This window comes from Emydura macquarii, unplaced genomic scaffold (assembly GCF_026122565.2).
Source record: "Emydura macquarii macquarii isolate MOO-44397 ecotype Brisbane River unplaced genomic scaffold, CSIRO-AGI_Emac_v2 contig_1876, whole genome shotgun sequence".
In the NCBI taxonomy this organism is placed as follows: Eukaryota; Metazoa; Chordata; order Testudines; family Chelidae; genus Emydura; species Emydura macquarii.
The window spans coordinates 22,475,291-22,495,379 of NW_027132013.1; the positions used below are offsets into that span (position 1 = coordinate 22,475,291).

The following is a 20,089-nucleotide window of genomic DNA, read 5'->3' on the forward strand; positions in this document are numbered from 1 at the left end:
ACAATCCCACACCAATATTTTCACTAAAGTTAAATTAATTTTGTAGAAACATAGCAGAGGTTTACTTTTTACATCTAACATTGAAACTCAGATTATTGATATATGCCTGCAAACTTGATTTCAATTTAACAAACTTTTCTGGTATGGGAACATCTTTTTTTCTTTTTTTTTTAAAGTAGTCCTAAATTCTGCTGCAAAGGAAATCTATTTCTACAAACGCTACCAGGTCTAGAAGAGAGGTGTAAGGTCTGAGGCCTTGTTTTTTTGGCTGAGCTTAGGCGTTGTTCTTGGGCTAAACAGTAGCAGCCATAAGCAAAGTAGCATGTAGTCACATCTTCACATTCTTGAAATTACTTCAAGACAATGTAATATCAGGCTGTTAAGAAGTTGCTATTGTCCTAATAGTATCTACCACCACCAGACAAGGAAACAGACCTTAAGATATTTAAAAAAAACAACTTCATTTGATAGCATTCTGTCTGGCAAGGAATCACTTTTCAATAGTTGTGGTTATAAAATGTACACTTCTTATTGTTTTGTCTTTATGGTACCCAATTCTCTGTTGGTTATATGAATGATTTCTATCTGGTTCTTTGACTGTTTCATAACTAGGTGTGAAATATTTAAATCAATTAAGGTATTCAGATATGATTGGTCAAAGAATTATTTTGCAATATGTTAGGATTGGTCAAATAATTATTTTGTAATATGATTGGTTAAGGTATAGCTAAACAGGACTCAAGTTTCACTATATAAACTGAGGTCCAAAAGGAAGTTCTTTGGAACCTAACTCTAGGACACCGCCCAGGATCAGAGCTGCCAGACCTCAAAGTCAACACCCTGCCAACCATATTGTGCAGAAGCTGGAGTCCCCAGACGATCTAATCCTGATTGGCCACCAGGAGAAGTTTGCCTGCCTTATTGGGAGTGGTGAGCATTGTATGCTTAGCACATGTATTGTGTTTTGATAATAAAGAATAAGGATTTTACTGTGTAAAGCTCCTTCACTGGTAAAAAAAATTATGCAAATGCACAGAGAATTATGCCCAGAGCCCTATGAATTGGGAAAGGGTGGGCACTTCAATTAACCAGGTTATACTTGAAGTCCTACGACCTGGGAATGGGTGACCTTGAGCCCTACAGTGTGAATTGAGTAAGGGTAGATGCCTTTCCCCCAAAGCCCTACTGATTGGGAAAGGGTGAGGGTGCCTTAACTGGATTATGCCTTGAATCCTATGGATTGGGGTAAAGGTGGGGTGCCTTAGTGTGTGGGTAACATAGGAGGTTCAGTGATAAATGGAAATGGCCCTTTGGTCTGCTTGCTAAAAACTTCTTGCTCACCCCATTGTTAACCCACCATTCTGTGGAGGGAAATCCTGATGCTGCAGACCTCCCATCATCTGCAAAAAGAAGTCTTACTTCTGCACATTCCTGTTGGTCCTCATGATCAGGACTCTGTTCCAAGGAAGGCATCAAAGTGTGGCACTCGTACTCTTTGCTTCATGGTGCTGGAAGGACTGGAATTCTACTGAGTGCAGGAAAGGAGGAAGGGAAATGTGGCCTGGCCAGGAAGCTTGATGAGCAGAACCAAGAGAAGAACCACTTCCCTAACCTTCCTACTGCTTTCCAGACCCCGTGAAGGGGTCACAGGGAGCGATAAACCCCCCACAGCTGCCAGATCTTGTGCAACTCCATGAGTAATATTTTTTTGCATGAGAGACCAAGTCATAGTTTCCCTCTCAAGGACTTTGTGAATTTTAGAGGGGGTAACACAATGAAGTTTTATACTGGAAATCAGTTGCAACCTTAACTAAGGAGCATGTTAATGAAGGTTAATGGACATAAAAATGGAACTTCCTGAAGGTTCCACACATAGGTATCAATCAGCAGATAGTACATGAGTGTAAAAACTCAGGACTATGTAAAAATGTGCTGATACAAAGCATGGTTAAAAGATATTATTGTCTCTGACTTCAATAATACATGGCATAATTCTGCAGACCCTTTCTCTCACATATAGTATCACTGACTTTGCTGGGATTATGGGCAAGAGTACACCCTCTGCAGAAGGAATCTTCCTATGGTTGGATCCACTGATAGAGCAACACAAAGCAGCCTGAATGCATCGGAGAATTGGCCCCTATGGTGTGTATGTGAGTATGTTGTCATCTATTGGTTTGTTGCAACTTTGAAGCACCAAAAGGTTATTTTTATTTTAGCTAATATCTTAGTGAGCTCTTACGCAATACACCAATGTTGGTTGAAGAAGTAATAGTGACTGCAATATGTTTAAGTTCAACACCCGCGAGGAGCAGTCATCAAAAAATGAGAAATGTGAAACCAAACTTTAAAAAGGGGAACTAAACTTAAGAAATGGGTATTTCCAAAAAAATGAGGAAATCAGTCAAAAAGACCCTAAAACAAAAGTGAAACAATTTAAAATACTTAGGCTCAGCATGGAGGTTTCTTAAACATACCATAACAGAGTTACAGATGGCTTGTATAGCCTTATACAAAACATGAAGCAGAAATGCAAGCAAAACCAAAATGCTTAAAATACTATAGTGAAAGAGGTTATTTGAGCCTAACAGCTATTCTTTGAGGAGTAGAGAGGGGAAAGGGAATCCAAACCTAGGAAGCCAAAAGATGAGAGAATAAAATGTGGTAGTCAATAAGCAAGATGGAAATTAGGAGGTTTAGGAGGGATTTTGAAAAGTAAATATCCACCAAATCATGTTTGTAACTATGTTGGACTACCAAACAGTAATTAAGGAGGATAAGGATGTTGCAGAAAAGCTTAAAAACATCTGTATCAGCTTTCACCATGGAGAATATACCCTCTAAAGCCAATATGGACCTAGCTTCAGCAGTCTTGCCTATTCATCTAGATACACCACAAAGTTTTACCTTCTATATAGGTAGCAAGCCTATTTATTATTTATTCCTTTTACCTGATAACATTGAGATTTTTAAAGCAATTATGGGATTTAGGCACACATCTTCCATTAAAACGTGTTTTAAAATTAATGGAATGTGTCTAAATCCCCTAGGCTACTTTGAAAATCTCAGTCAAGAGATGATCACTTAAAACTACACATGTAATGTGATCATCTACATCTATTTAGACCTGTTCTACTGCAAAATGTCAATGTTAATATGGTATGAAATTTGGCTGTATCTAGAAAGGAAGAAGATGCTCAATTTGGGCTAACATGGCTGAAACACATTACATTAGGTACAGACTTCTCAGATGTTAAGGGATGGCTACATCTGCTGTACCTAGAAAATAAACCCTGGGGAATCTAAAAGGAAAAACGGACAAAACTTTGCTGGATCCAGGTCCATAACTGGATATCAGGGACTAGATATCTAGTACAGTGGATAAGGAACAGATGGTTTGTGACCAAAACTTTGCTGGGTCTGGTGAGACTCAGGTACCAGATCTGTGGTGTTTTTGCACTGGGATGTACTGAAGCCTGAACTTTTTCTGGTCAAGTAGGAGTGGCAATGTGTCATTTATTTGGGGTTTTGGGACCAAAATCTGGTTGGAGCTAGCAATTTCCAGGAGGTGGATGTGTGTCTTTACCCTGCTATTGAGGAAAGGTGCATTGGGGTCTAGATTTCTACAAGAATCAGAGCCAGCAGTCCTTCCTGTCTATTTAACTGGTAGCAGTTTGGGATGAAGAAACTATGTCGAGGGAGCTGAATATGTTTTTGTGGTGTTGCTCTGCCAGTTTGCAACAGTGTCTGGCTAAAAGCTATTGCAATCTTTCTCTATTTAGACAGTAGAACTGGGGGAAAGGAGGATAAAGAATTGGCAAAATCAGCCAAGATCTGGATATCAGATACATGTTTTTCTAGTATTATTGGGCGAAAGCGCATCAGCAAGCAGATTATTCCAGTGAAATAGGATAGGCTATGTTTGTTTTCTCTTTAGATTGTATAATTTGGGGCTTTAGCTGCGTGGATCCAGGTGCTGGCTGTGGGTTTTTGTAGAGAATCATGGAAGATTAGGGTTGGAAGGGACCTCAAGAAGTCATCTAGTCCAACCAACCCCAAACTCAAAGCAGACCATCCCAAACTCCAACTGTAGAAGTCATGCAGGGATGCATCAGGGTCCAGGATTTTTCTTTTTTTCAGTAGGATCAGCTTGACTTGTCTATTCATGCCCCAGGATTTGGGACGTTAGAGCCTAAATGTGATGGGCTGGGCAGGGTTCATGTGCCTGATCTGTGGGGGTGCGGAGGGGGACACAGTGCAGGGACAAAGTTCAGCTCCTGAACTTTTTGGCACAGTAGCGGTGCCTGGACTAGGAGCGCACTAGGGGCTCGGGGCCAAAACGTGGCTGGATTTTCAGCAGGATGGCTCCGGGGTTCCGCGAGGCTTCATGCTCTGGGACGTGCGGGGACCAGGATCGTGCAGGGGCGGCTACTCTCGATCTCTGCTGAGATACCCCAGGCTGCGGCGGGTCATTCCGGCTTTTCCCGTCTTCCCCCAGCCCCGCAGCTGGCGGGGAGCCCGGGCCCCTCCCGGGGAGCAGAGAGTCTGTAGACAGGAGGACGGGGTTGGCCCAGGCGGTGCTAGGTCCCCGCCCCTGGGGCGGTGCTCGGGCCGTGCTCGCACCCGGCACCCGCCACTGCCGGGGAGGGAAGGAGGGGCCGGGCCGCGTCGTGCCGCCACAGCCCCAGAGTCAGTGTCAGTCTCTGTGCGGCGCTGCCTGCGGCGGGCGGCGGCTGGGCTGGGAGCGTGTCGGGATGTTCAGCTGGCTGGGGAAGCAGGCGGGCGGGCGCGAGCGGGCCGGCGGCGGCGACGCGCTGCAGACGGTGACCGGGGGGCTGAAGGAGCTGTACGCGCGCCGGCTGCAGCCGCTCGAGGACTATTATCGCTTCCATGACTTCCACTCGCCCGCGCTGGAGGAGGCCGACTTCGAGAACAAGCCCATGGTGCTGCTGGTGGGGCAGTACAGCACGGGCAAGACCACCTTCATCCGGTAATGCCTGCCTGCTTGCCTCCTTCCTGCCTTCCTTCCTTCCCTCCGGTAAATACCCCAGTACCCTCCCCACTGCCTGCCTGCATCCGGTAAATACCCCAGTACCCCCCTCCTGCCTGCTTTCATCAGGTAAATACCTCCCTCCCCGGCTTCCTCCCTCCCTCCCTCCCTCTGGTAAATACCCCCTACTGCCCTCCTTCCTCCCGTAAATAATCTGGTACCCTGCCCCCACTGCCCGCCTTCATTTGATAAATACCCCAGGAACCACTCTCCCCCCCCCCCACTGCCCACCTTTGTCCGGTCAGGCCCCCCTGCCCACACCCACCTAAGTAAATATTCCTTGCCTCAGCCCTAGTAGAGACCCTTTGATACACTCCTTCATCTAGTAAATAACTCCACTGGGATAAATATTCCCTTTCCTTCCTCATTTGGTAAATACCCCACATGACACATCTGCCTCCCACACATACACTTTCATAGAGGCATAGCCCACCACCAGTGTAGTTGCCCCCTGTGCCTAAGCTTCATAATGTAAAAACTCCAGCATCTGAGTTAACCCTCATTCCTCCTGCCAGCACAGGGTTTCACACAGTAAATAGCCCATACCTACCTACTCTTGCATGTACTAGGGTAATGCCCCCTCCTTCATACAGTAAGTATCTATTTCACACCTCCACTGAATAAGTAGTTACCTGCCTGTCCATCTTCATATGATAAATACTCCTGATCCCATAATTTCCACCCTCACCTGGTAAATACTTCCTTGGTCCTGCTTCCTAACTGTTAAATAATCCTCCAGCCGCTCCCTGCACTTGGATAAGAACATACTCTTTCATATGGTAAGTACCACAGCCCAGGGTGAACAAATCTGCCACTTTTATACAGTAACAGGCCTGCTACCTTTGAACAGTAACACACCTCTAGAGTAAATGTGGGGCGGAGAGTTGAGAGGCCTGTCACTAGAATGAGGACAATAACCTTGATGGCTGATGCAGAGCAAGCTCAGGCTGTAGCTTGTGTTATCATTAAAGGGCAAGTAAAAACGTCTCCACAGGATGGACAGGTGGAACAAGTTTGCTTGGATGGGGGCAGGGTTGAAAAATGTGGAGTATATAGAAAAATACATACACATGATTTGAAAGTACTTTAAAAGAACATTAAAACATAACCTGTTCCGTCTTAAACAAAGCAAGTAGCACTAGTGTATTGAGTGAGTCAGGAAAACAAACTTTTATCTGTTGATGTGCAAATTAGCTGTAATCAGTCTTAGCATGGAGCTTTTGCTGTACTGGAGCCTAAAGCTTTTCTAAATGTCTGCAAAATACTATGTTTAGGTTTAATGCACATTTCTGAATTTTTGCAACATTTTGTGGTTCTGTTTTTGCCTTCCTGTTTAATGACGCTGTCTCATGGCTTTTTGTACTGATAGGAAGGAATGTGTGTTGTTTTCCATTTCCTGTAATTTTTTCCTAGTTAGTTTCAATGAACAATATTTACTGTGAGTTAATATAGTGTATAATTGCATCAGCAGTCAAATGTTAATAACCTAAAAGCAGTCCAGCCCTTAGTGCTAGGTTTGGTGTTGCATTCACATGCGAGATCCAGATTTGCAATTAACCTTGGTACTTCTGTTTATGTGACCAGTAGATTTCAGATCACTCAGAGAAGTAGCACGTGTACATTAAGTTGTATTTAGGCATATGTTACTCTACTCTTTCGTGAGTTTATTATAAGTAAGATTGCACCAGGGTGTGATGTAAGATCTTTTAGAAGTGATAGTTTTTTGAAATATAGTTCTGTGGAGATAATGAACTTTGATGGAAATGACACCCAATAATTCTATCAAGGAGATTACTATGATGTCTTGCTCAGGACACCGAGAACTGTGAGCAACTATTTTACACCTCTGCCTTAGAGCTGGTCTACCCTAGAAAGTTTTGTCGAAAAAAGTCAGCTTTTGTTGACAAAATAGTGGAGGTGTACACACTGAAAGGCGCCTCCCACCAATGTAACTCCCCTATTATGCCGACATAATAAAACCACCTCATCGAGAAGCGTAGTGCTTATGTCGGCATAGATATGGTGACACAGTGTCAATATAGACACTGCGTCCCCCTTATATGGGTAGATAGTTGTCTTTCTTGTCAATTTCAGGGCTGCAGCAAGCAGGGGAAGGCTGGAGAAGCTGTGGGTGGCTGGACTTCAGGTCCCGGTGGGTAGGGGAGGAGCCCTGGGCTGGCTCCTGATGGGAATGGGGAGCGGGGAGGGGAGGAGGCAGCCGACCAGGAGCCAGCCTGTGGGGCTTGGAGGTGAGAGCCCAGCCTCTCCGTTCCCCACACTGCCCCTTTTAGCTTGGTGGAAGTGCTCCTGGTGAGGATGAACTCCACTGACCTAAGGAGGGTAGTATCGATATCAGCCACGGCCATAATTACTGTGGTGGCTGTAAGATGACATAACGTATGTCGACTTTTTTTTTTTTTTTTTTTTTTTGACGGTAGTCAGCCTCTTAGCGAAAGTGAGAGCTTTGCCTCTGCTAAGATGTATGTCAGTTCCTTGACAAACCAGCCTGTCTGTCTTTCCAGCAAACTCATCAAGACTCTCTACCAGTGTAAACCTTGCACGTAACAATCAGTAAAGCCTAGTTCCTGAGTTCTTCAGAGATGTCTCCCTGCAGTGTCCAATCCCTGTCACTGGACACTCACAGAAATTAAGTATGGTGCTTCCAAAGAGGAAAAAGTACACATCAGCCTGTTAGGTTAGCTGAAAACTCACCCCTCACTTTAATACACAGCACTGAGATATTTTTGTTTTTATTACAAAACCAAGTTTATTAACAAAGAAAAGAGATTTTATTGATAATAAGCAAGAGAAGAGAGAGAGATAAGGTTACAAATAAAACAATGCAAAATATATTTTCTAGTGACTAAAACGTAATCTTAGCAAGTTTCAATCTTTGCCTAAGCAGTTTTCTTACCCACGTCATGTTACCAGCATCTCCAGCTCTCCAGGCCAAGAGGATCCAACTTTCACATGCTCACGGGGTGCTGTTCCCTGTGTCCCTAAGTGATGGGCAACTGAAATATCTTTTTGCTCTTCTTTTATTACTCAAAGTCCATTGTCTCTGCCTGAAGAACCAGGAAGGCTTCCTGGGGTTCAGATTCTGTCTCTTGCTGTGATTGTTCAGTGGTCTTCTACCCCACTCATTTAGCTTGATGGCTTTGTTTATATTATATGTAAATGTACTTCCATTGTCCCTGCCTGTAACCAAGCTGGTCAGACATATATATAAAACCCATACATAAACCACATAATGATTTTTCAGGACCAGTGTGTCACCAGTAGACACATGACAACTCACATGACACATCTGAGATATATATTATAACAACGTGTTGGGGGCAATGAGTGTGTCTGGCCTGATGTGAGTTACTGTATAGAGGGACTCTTGCCACTTAGCCTTGAAGGGTTTATGGGGTCACGATCACCTTAAAGATATTACATTTTTTGTGAGCTGCACTGCATAAGAAATAGTACTATTTACAATTAAACATTATAGCAATGACTTTTTTTAAAAATGTGGGGGAAGTTCAGTAGTTTTCCTGTTGCCTTTCCTGTCTTTCCTGTGTCTCCTATTACTTCAAACACTTGTTTGGTAATTACTTTAATTATGTACAGGGCATGACCTTGCAAATATGTACAGGGCATGAAAAGGTCTGTGCACTTTCCCCATGTTAGTTATACGAAGTTGCAAGTGTTTTTGCATTCTTCATAAATTGCACTGAAAATTTGCTTTTCCCAAGTGCAGTAACTTAAAACTGCTCAAGGAGCATTCAGAAGTGAGGATCAAATTTTAATCTGATTTTTATATCTGCAAGGCTCATGCAAGTCCTACTTTAAATTCTACAAAACTTCTTTTTCTTATTCTGTCAATACCAACAGATTATCATTTACTAGCAACCATACAATAACAAGCTATCTTTTTTCTCTTTTACCCATACTTACCTTTCCTCATTTGAGTAGTCCAACTGTCTTCAAATGTTTAAACAGAAAGTCAGTTTCTCTTCTCTTATTTACAGCTACCCACTGGAAGCTTGAAACTGAACTTGGTTTCATTAGTGATTATTGCTTCCATCCTGCAAACTCTTATACACCACTTAAGTTTGCTCCATGAGTAAATTAAGTGCATGCATAAGTGTTTGTAGAATTAGGGACATAATTAACTAAGGAAACCAATTTCAGCTTTGGGCTCCCACTGGAGAGCTGCAGATAAGAGAAGTGAAAACTTATTTGTATTTTAAGGCTATTTCTGAAAAATAGATTATTGTCCAAACATTGCTCTGTGCTCACATAAAGTGAAAAAAGCTGCTTTGTGGGTTTGGAGTCACATAATATATTTCCAAGTCAATGTACTACTTGACTTCAGGGCAATTTTAGGTGAGAGAAAATATTTCATGGATCTTCAGGTTTTCTTTATTCAGCTCTGAATTCATGGGATAGTTTTGGCAAATAAATATAAAGTTTAAACACTCCAGTATTCCTTTCAGGGCTTTTAAAAAAATTATTTTTGGTGCTACTTTCTTGTATGTAACCTGCTCTTAGCTTAACTCGATTCCCTAAATGTTTAGTAATGTAGTTAAGTTACCTGCTGTGAGTGTAGAGCTTGGGCAGAGAGAAAGGAAAAACATTGTTATTTTATTATAAATAAAAATTCACTGGTAATTTTTTTTCTTCTAGCAGGCTTTCACAAGTACATTTTGATTTAAACCTGAAGTCCTAAATTCATACTGTTCCTGCTTCTACTTTTAATGCTCTGCTTCCTCAGAAAGGATTGATGTTTACGTTGCCCCTGAAAAATACTTCTTGTGCAGTCTGTTCTACTGAGCCATCAAAACACTTGTCTTTTAAGTATGTGAGTAGTCCCACTGAAGTCACTTGCTTAAAGTTAAGCACATGCTTAAGTATTTTGCTGGATTGGGGACTGAACGAATGAAGGAAGTAGGCAAGGATCATACAAGTGCTGGCAGTTGTGACTTAGTGTTATATTCTTAACTTCATGTGCAAAAGTTTTGGTTTTAGTCAACCTAAATGCAATTTTTTGCATTAAGTGTATAGTCACTTTTTAATGTAGACACTGGCAAAAATGTAAAATGATCATGGTTCCAGGTGCTACTCTTCCCCCTTCCCTCACAAACACTAACTCCTCAACACCAAGCCTATACCCAATGAAAGTAGATAGAGGGATGCTGTTGAGATTTCAGATAATTTGAACAAATCTCTACTCGTTTCTAATAACACTTCAGCTGCACCCTTGATATTGTTGACTTTTTTTGCACTTAGTGAAAATGACAAGTTTAGTCTTATTATCCTATCTAGTTATTGTGTAGTAGTACAGTATTGATTATTTGGGCATCTGACACTGCCAAAGAATGTCTAAAGGAGTATATAATTAAAAGAAACAAAACTAAACATTTTTTAATTAAAATAATAAATCCAGCAAACATTTCTATTCATCATCCATCCCATTTTTTAGGAAAAACAATCTTTATTTTAGGTTTAAACTGCGTGACAGCATACCTCTAATCCTTCTGTTAAGTCTCTCAATTTGTCATGGTTACTGTAAGGAGGGAAGGAAGTAATGTGTATTCAGTACTTCTTGGCAAGAGTTTGCAAAACAGAAACAAAACAAAAAAATTTTGAAGGTGGAGGGAAGTGAGGAGAATTGGAAAATTTGTTATATCAAACAGGAACTAGTTCTTACGCTTTTGTAGTCAGCTATGTTTATTTTTCTATTTAATGATCAAATAAATTTCTACCCTATTCTAAAATCTTGTCACGTCAAGTCTCATTTTGATATCCGTGTGAAGTTTAAGCATTCTTATACTACTAAATTAGATGTATTTTAAAACTATAAGGGTCTGGCTTTTTAAACTAATCAGGGAAAAGAAATTCAGAATTAAAGCTGTTTCTTTCCTTAGTCTGCCAAATTGAATTTGTTCAATTCAGTGTTAACCAAATGGTGCTACACTTAGCTTTTTTTTTGTTCCCCTTAGCCAGTGTCATGCAGTGAGGTTGAATTTTAAAACATTTGTGTCAGGTTACACTTTCAAAATGTAGAAGCATATAAAATCTGGGGTTTGCAAAGGGTATATAAGCATATTTAACCTGATTGTGGGAAAGAACTGAGAATGGTCCAGTATCTATCATGGTTTGGATAAGATTTCTGATACTTTTTAACCTCTATGGATTTTTAAAGATGAAACTTATCTTTCACTGACATCAAATGTCATGAGTTTTCTTTCAGAGCAGAATTCCCACACTTAAGCAAACATCCTGTGCCAAGATTAAAGAGCCCAGATCATAAAACAAAAAGAACAGTTTTGTGAGTGTTGGCTATTTTGAGTAGAGTGGCTCTGAGAGAGGAAAGAAGCCTTCCGTTGTGTCTCCACATGTCATAACAATTGCTAGAGCATCTTTGCTTAACATTGCTGAGAAGCAGTCAGCTTGTGCTAATGCAGTAGTTGAGCATAACTGGAGCAATGCACTTTAAAGACTGATCATGATGTCAGGAACTCTGCCTAACCCTTGGCGCCTCTAATTTTGAAATGATGTTTCCTACAGTTTGGCTTCAAGCTCTGCAGAGTGGTCTTGGGAAGACCTTACAACATTAATTAGAAGTGCAGGAAGACTGCATCTCACGTAGGCGTGAACCTTGTTGTCCACAGGATGTGTGTGGCATGAACTAGTCTGTCTGTGAGACGCTTGCTATTTTTAAATACTCTTGGGTTTCTTCTCTACTGATCATTGCTGACAAGGCCATGAGGTCACTGGCCTTATAAATCTGGGTGTTTTCCTGTGTTAGTATAATATATTGTACAAAAAAACACTGTAGTTTTTCACTCTTTGTGAGACTGACCTTTCCTTTCATGTGGCTGGGTGGGACTGGTGTTTGTACATTGAGAGGAAGCACGCTAAAGCTTGCAACGGGGAGTCAAGACCTGATTCTATTCTGGAGTCTGCCACAGACTTGCTGTATGACTGTGAGTGTTACTTAATCTCTTTGCCTCAGTTTTCCTGTCTGCAGATTTGCATAATATCTGTCTTACCAGGGTGTTATATATGTATCTTCAGTATTTCTAGTATGCTGTCAGTGTAGTATATAGCAAGGGTGGCCAAACTTACTGACCCCCCCACTCCCAAGACTTCCCTCCCCGCTGGGCAGAATCCTCTAGCCCCACCACCCTGCCACAGGGCAGAAGCTCTGAGCTTTCCACCCCTGGTGAGCGGAGTGGCCACAGTTTAGCCACCCCTGGTATATAAGGTCAGTCTTGTGAGGTTTGAAATTCTTGGATGGAAGTATAAATTATTACTACTATAAGGGCTTGGGTTTTGGAATTATGAAACTAAGCTGTAGTTGTAATTACTGTGGCTTGCATGTGCAAGTCTGGTATTTTCCCACACATGGTGATTGTATGTGAATATATAATATCTTGCATTTATATTGCTGTAATGAGAATCTGTTTGTAAGTGTCTGAACCTGAGAGAAGTGCTCCGTACTGTTCAACTCCTACTGAATTCAATTGAAGTTGCAGGTGCCCAGCACTTTCCTGAGCAGGTTCTAGATGTCTAAAAAGAAATTGCAAAAGAAGATCTGGGGTCAAATCCTCCATCGTCAAGATGCCTGACAGGTTTAGGAGCTTTTTGAGTGGTAACAGTATCTAAGGGACATGATTCTGCCTTTGGATCTCTGCTGGTGGACACCTGAGCAGTGAGTCTCCTCAGGGACCTGTGGATTCTTCTATGTGGCTCTGGTTTGCAGAGCTGGGATTAAGTTTGTGGCTGCCACTTTGTAACCTTTATGTTGTATGTGCCACCATCTTCCATCAGCAGGAGACTTAGAACCAAAGACAGAGACTCTTTTTGCGGAAAAGCAACAACAGTGAAAAGAAAATCCTTATTTGAAAGCAAAGTACAATTGATCTATGGAACTCACTGCTGCAGCTACTGATTCAAATAATTTTAGATTAAAAAAGATTAATTTATGTAAATTACGCTAGTGTCTGTAGTTGCAATTTTTATCTAAGGGCTAAATGCTGCAAGTGGATCCATGTGGGTGCAGGGTTGCGCAGATCCATTTTCAGGATTTAGACTTTAGCTAAAATAGTGTAAGGGCTATCCATTTTCATATATCTGGGCACAAAGTGATCATCCCCCAAGCTCAAGAATGCATTCTTTTCTCTCTTTGTACCCCGCACCTCTACCAAGTAAACAACACAGTCATGGTGATGTACAAGCATCCAGGTGCATTAAGGAGAAGCTTCTTTTTTTTTTTCTCCTCCCAAGAATTTGGCAGAGGTCATTCTTGGAAGCAGAACAATGTACTTGACAGACTTTAGCCTGTTCTGATATGACGTGAATAGGAGATTCAGGGAGAGAAGCTCTTTCCTAATCTTTTGTCTTTGATGTGTCAACTTTCTGGTTTTGGTCTGCATGAGCAGAGAGGGTTGTTGGAATTTCACTTAAAATAGTAGTTCTTCCCCGCCTCTATTCCTCCAGATCTTAGACCTCAAGTAAGATGATGGGCTTTGTTCCCTGTAGGTCATACAATAATAGTTCAGTGCTACTTGATGCAAGTTTAGTGAGGCTGGTGAAGAGATACTATTTCAAAGCTATCCTACTTTTAGTTCCTTGAATTTAACTTCTTTGTACCAGTGTTATAAGGCTTTCATTGTTTGGGTCTATGGAACTGAAGGCAGAATGAAACGAGAATTGTTTAGCAAGTGGAAAACTTCATGGAATGTATGTGCAGCTACAGCAGCCTTGAAGTAATGTAAAATAAGTGTTGCTTTATATAGTGACACAGAACCTACCAGACCATTGCTAAATATCCACCCCAAAGTATCAGCCTTGTCCAGGCTCCCACCCATTAAATGCTCAGAGGTCACAAGCACTGCCATTGGCTGTTAGAGCAGTGGTACTGCCACAAAAGCTGAATTACTGTCCTGTTGGGTCAAATTTTGATTATTTTAAGCTGTTGTAAGTGGCAGTTCACAAATCTGCTTTAAATTGTAGTTAGCCATGATTGGCTTTAAATACACCAATACTGTGGGAAACCCCTGGACATAGTGATTCTTTATAAATCAGATTCTGTTTGTTTGAGGGAGATCGTGGAACTACTAAATCCTCAACTGTTTGCATAGGTACAGCTCTTCAAGGGTATTTCTGCTCTTCATGTTGTGAATAGGGAGTTAGAGCACAAGTGCCTTGACGCTAAGTAGGGCTGATTGTAGTTGCTCTCCCCTTCTCTGTATCTGAAAAAAGGGTAAGTCGGTGTATGCTGCAAAAGCACATGTTATTTAATAAACTGAATAGACGTGAATTCTTTTGCTATTAATATTGGCCTCAATAGAGGAATACCTCCCTGTTCAGAAAAGCATGGAAGCCTGTCAACTTCAAACGTTCTTGAATTCCATTGAAATCAAGCACTTATGCTGATCCATGAAGGAGGCTATCATGCCTCTGGCAGTAGCCTATCCCTGGTGATTCAGAGGGAGGTGGAAAACCCATCATAAGTTGCTGGGCAATTGTGCAATGCTGTACTAGGAAGGAAATGGTCTTCAAATGAGGTGCACAAGTTACTTTTGCAATTGGAATTTAGTTAACAGTTCTGTTATACAATCCAGTCTCAAATGCATCTCCCTTTCTTCCCTTCCCCCATAGCTGTGTTGGCTCTAGGGGTGTTAACAGGAGTAAAGTTTACTTATGCATGATACTAAAATCAGCAGATATGACTGTGAATTCAGCCAGCTGTCAGATCTGCTCAGGAAGTTGGTGTCATTGCCACATGGTGACTTTTCTGACCATACTCTTTCACTAATTTTAGAAACCCCTCTCTATAGGTGTTGCTGCTAGCAGCATATATACAAGCTTAAATATACACATGCTAAATGAGACTTCATAATGTATATACTGCTATATTTGCTGGCTACAGTCATGCAGCACATACATTGAGTTAACTACAAGTTTGTAGTCAAGTTTGAGTCACTTAGGCCTGGTCTACACTGGTGGCTTAATTCGAGTTAAAGTCCCTTACTCCCGCGTCTACACTTGCACATTGTTAATTCAAATTAAGGAGCCTTTAAAATCTAATTAATAAAACTACCTCTGCAAGTGGATTAGCACCTGAAGCGCATCAGTTAATTCGCATTAGTGTGAGTGTGGACGCAATGGGACTTAATTCGAATTAATTGGCCTCCAGACTGTATCCCATGATGCCCCATTCAGTACCTTCCCACAAAGCAGCTCTGGAAAGATTTAAATCTTCATTTCCTGTGGTGAATGGGTTTAAAATCCAAGCTGCGCTCACCCCCCTCCCCCCAACACAACAAGCCCTTTGCAGTTTGTCTCTTTAAGGTTTTGAAAGATTTCACCACCCACCCCCCGTCCCGCGTGGTGAATGGGTTTTAACTGCCCAGCAAGCCCTTTGCAGTTTGTCCCTTTGAAAGATTTCACCACCCACCCTTCTCCCCGCGTGGTGAATGCGTTTTAACTGCCCAGCAAGCCCTTTGCAGTTTGTCCCTTTAAGATTTGTCCCTTTGAAAGTTTAGCCCTTTAAAGTTTGTCCCTTTGAAAGATTTCACCACCCACCCTCCTCCCTGCATGGTGAATGCGTTTTAAATGCCTGCAGTGAGAGGAAATTCTTTGGTACATTGTTTCAGTGGCCAATCATGGAAATTGATACTCTCTTAAGAGTTTATTCACAGTGCTACATGTGGATACATTATATCATGCTTTCCATCAGTGAAATGGATACATTTGTATCACTGTATTAATATACTAACTGACTCCTTTGTTATTTATCTTTCATTCTACAGACACCTGTAGAATCAAAATCAAAGGCAAGCAATATACAGCGGGTGGTGGGGAAGCATAAAAGACAAACAGCATACAGTTCTAAAGTAATCCAGGATAAGCTGCAATGTATTTGTCATAGTCAAAATGAGAGCATAGTTCAGCTGGCTCCATGTGCCTACAGCAATGGCGATCGGGGGAGGTAAAAAACAGCATGAAAATCCTTTTCCTGTTTGTTTGGGGATGGGGGAAGAGGGTGGGGGAAGCAGTGCTGCATCCTGGGATGATGACACTCGTCACAACAGCCTCTATGGTTAGTTGCACTGTGGGATAGCTTCCCACATTGCACTACTTTCTAATTCGAATTAAGGCTGGCCAGTGTGGACGCAAGAAACAAGCACAAACACTGTAGTGTGGAAAGTCTGCAGCACTTTCTATAAATCACTTTCTGTAATTTGAATTAAGCTAATTCGAATTAGTGCTGCAGTGTAGACATAGCCTTAGTAGCCCCCTAACTGGTGAAGTGAATGTTATAGTTGAGGGCATACATCTATGGTTTTTACAGGGGAGGATTAACCTTCATTATCCTGACTTTATCTGGCTTTTATGAAAAGTTGGAATTACAGCTTTACACTCTGATAACTATTTTGCACAAAGAAAAATAATGAAATGCATAAAAAGTTAGTCCCTAATGGTGGTTGGACTGAGGGGGTATATGTCGTTTGAATTTTATTTCTTTAATAATTCTAAAGAAAATGACAGTATTTTTTTTGCCCAAGTACTTGCTCATCTTCCTTTTTGTAATTCCCCTTCCCTAGGTACCTATTAGAACAGGACTTTCCAGGCATGAGGATTGGTCCAGAGCCTACAACAGATTCTTTCATTGCTGTGATGTATGGAGATGCAGAAGGGAGTACTCCTGGAAATGCTCTGGTTGTGGACCCCAAGAAGCCGTTCCGGAAACTCAGTCGCTTTGGAAACGCTTTTCTGAATAGGTAAGGGCAGGCCTGGTGCTGGCTTCATGTTTCTAAGTTTTAAATTCCATCCTTCTCACCATCTCTGGTTTTTACTAAGACTACTCATTTTCTGTTCTATTCCTTTCTAACAGTACAAGTGATGCATTAGTCTAATGTAGAAACCAGCAACTGGGATTTGTTATATAAATTAATATCTAAAGATTAAAATACCATATCGTGAATTTTTAACCTGGAGCTGAATGTATGAAATCACAACAGTTGACTGTGAAGGGAGTTAACATTCAGTAAACAAATACTATAATGGTGTCCATACTAAACAAAAATATAAATATGATATATGTTCAGTTACAGAAACTGTATATGTCACTATTAAAACTAATTCACAAAAAGCCGCTTAAAGGCCTCTTCAGCCACACCAGCTATACTCTTTTGGCTGCAGGTTGGTTGTAGTTTTGGTCTGCCTCCATTATTGTGCTCTTTTACATTGTTGCTTTTGCGTTGCCCTCTGGATACCACAGTCCTGGCACAGCCCTCGAGAGCAGTGGTTTCTGGAGATTTAAAAGCCCTCCTAAGAGGGAAAGTATTTGAAAATTTCCACATGATTTGTGTGCACTTCCAAGCTGCAAGTGGTGAATTTTGATTAGTGGAATATTTGAAGACAGCCCTTAAGTGCTCTGATAAGACACTGTAGTATTAGGGTTTGGGTGGTGTTTATTATTATTGTTATTTATTTTGCATACATGTGGGATTTTTAACTGATTGTTAGCTTTGCATTCTGGAGCACATAAACTGTATTTATGCACTGGGCCAAATCCCACAGCCCTGGCTGAGTTAAAACTCTCACCGCCTTCAGTGGACTGAGTAGCACTGCATGAACCAGCCTTCTTTTTCCCCCCTGATGTACTCAGTGGAGGTTTGAAGAGGAAGAAAGGACCTGCAAGACAAATTACGTTAAAAATGGATTCCCTTCCAATGCAAGTGCTTCCTGTTCTGCTGATAAACTCTGGCTTGTGCTTTAGCACAGCTGTTAGAGTACAGTGTTATCTCATGCTGTTACAAGTACAGTGGTCGTCTCAGCCAGGCAGACTGTCTGTTTGCTAAGAAATGAATTTATGTAAATAACTACAGCAGCTCTCTGGGTGGCTGCAGTTAAGCTTTTTTAAAAATGTATTTCTGTAGCAAAATACTCCTTGCTATTGTGACAAAAGCTCTGTCTCCACTGAATGTTTCCTCTATTCTTTCCCCACAAGATAGTTGCAGAATTGTGTACTATTCTGTGTACCAGGCAGTGCATGAAAGCCATATATATATATATATGAGAAGTATGTAGTAAACAGTACATATACAATACACTACTGATTAAATAGACACACAGTAACATTTGGTGACATAAATATACCGCCCTAGATTCTTTCCTAAATCATCTCATAGCTAACTGTATCAGCCCTTGAGTTGCACCAAAGAAAGGCTGTGTTGCTGGCTGAAAATAAAACATATAGAACATGGTTACTGACTAAATTATTAAAATACATGCACTGTTTTGGTTGTCATGGTATGAGATACTCTGTTGCAATATGATTATAAAGCAGCAACCTTTGCCACCCTGATAATTTACAAGCTCCCTGACCGTGTGTCCAAAATTGCTGCAAAAAATTATCACACATCTATTATTCTGACCATGTTACTCTTATCTCCAAATCCCTCAACTGACTCCACTTACCATATCAAGTTTAAACTTCTTAACCTTTCATAACTTTCCCCCTTCCCTACAACTCATATCTTGTTACTTATTTTCCTTTCCTCATCCCTTTTGCACTATTGGTATTGACAATCTTGGCATCCAATTATATTATTTTTCCATTCCTGTCTTTTTTGGCCTTCCTCTGTGCTGCTCCCTTTGGTTGGAACAGCCTTCCAATCCCAATACTTCAGGGACTCCTTTTTAAAAAAAATTCAGATCCCTGTTACAGACTCATGTTCCACAGTGCCCACATCAATCAAATGTAACTTGAGAGGAAATAGTGACTTAGAGAATGGAGAAGTTAGCAAACAAACAAGAATGCAGCAGTATCATCAAGAGTTTATCATAATTAACTTAATTGGCCACATTATTATTATACTCTATCTCCCTTTTATTCCTCCCTGCTCTTTGTTGCTCTTGATAGTAGTTGAGATGTGTAAAACTAAATAAGTTCCTAGGTGCAGCGACAGTACCCCTTATTTGTTCTGTAAAAAAAAAAAAAAAAAATCTAGCTAGAATGCTCTTGGATGCTGATGAAGTACTTAAGAATAAAAACTGCTACAAGGTCACAGAAAAAAATGTATGATATTATTTTGCATTTGCAAAATCGCATGTGATCATGTAAGTAAAGGCTAGGTATTAATGCATACAGACTATACAGAACAATAGAGTTAAGGATTTAGGTGCAACCTTAATTTGCATTTTTTTTTTTAAAGTTTCATTTGCCTATTTGAGCAGCTTTGATGTTCTCAGTGTAGTTTTATGTGTGGATTATTCAAGTAAAATTGAATGTAGTTTTATGACAGTAAATTAAAACTTAGTCTTCAGTATCAGATACCACAACTACTTTTTAGGCAGACTTCCTAAAATTGTTCCACTCCAAAATAATTCTAAATTTCCAGACTTGATTTACAATATACATAAGCTTCAGTTTTCATCTAATCAGTTCTGGCTAAGGATCATTGCACTACTTGTAGGCAGAGGTGACTCATTCAAATCAAGAATAGCATGAAATGGAGGATGGTGTATGTTGGTAAATTGAACTTTATAGCCTGGCACTTATATGTTCCTTCTTGATTTGTTGTCTTTTGAGAGGGTTGGCAAGTGTGCTGGAAACATATATGTTGTCTACAAGATTTTTCTGCAGATATACACAAAGTTTCTTGTTGATTCCATTCTCATGAAGATGAATCACTTTTACACTTGCTGTGATATTCTGATATCACTGCTAATACTTGTTTCTGTACTTGAACGGGGCTGTATGTTTAATTTTAAATGTGGAATGAACATCCTGTGTATGGCGCTAAATGGGAGGAAACTTTCATCGCTGTACTTACGACACAGCAACACTGTGTTTACAACAACTTTGTAAATCTGTTTTTTGGTGCATGTCTGTTTGCTTCTGGACAGTTAAGTACAAAAGCAAGATGTATAGGAGACAAATATGCTTTGAGACTTGTCTCAGAATTAGGATTTATTGCATTTCAGGTGCACAGCATAGCTTTTTCTTAAAACTTGTCATAAAAAGCAGTG

The 20,089-nt window shown here is 40.8% G+C and overlaps 1 protein-coding gene across 1 annotated transcript in view; it reads left to right on the forward strand.

Moving 5' to 3' along the window:
• Positions 1-4,733: 4,733 nt before the first annotated feature.
• The window catches only part of EHD4 (EH domain containing 4), a 50,697-nt gene continuing 35,341 nt past the window's right edge, over positions 4,734-20,089 (forward strand). Inside the window, exons 1-2 of the mRNA XM_067557930.1 lie at positions 4,734-4,990; positions 16,657-16,833. Of these exons, the coding sequence (XP_067414031.1) occupies positions 4,755-4,990; positions 16,657-16,833 (413 nt within the window). The 5' untranslated portion in view covers positions 4,734-4,754. The remainder of the gene's footprint in view (positions 4,991-16,656; positions 16,834-20,089) is intronic.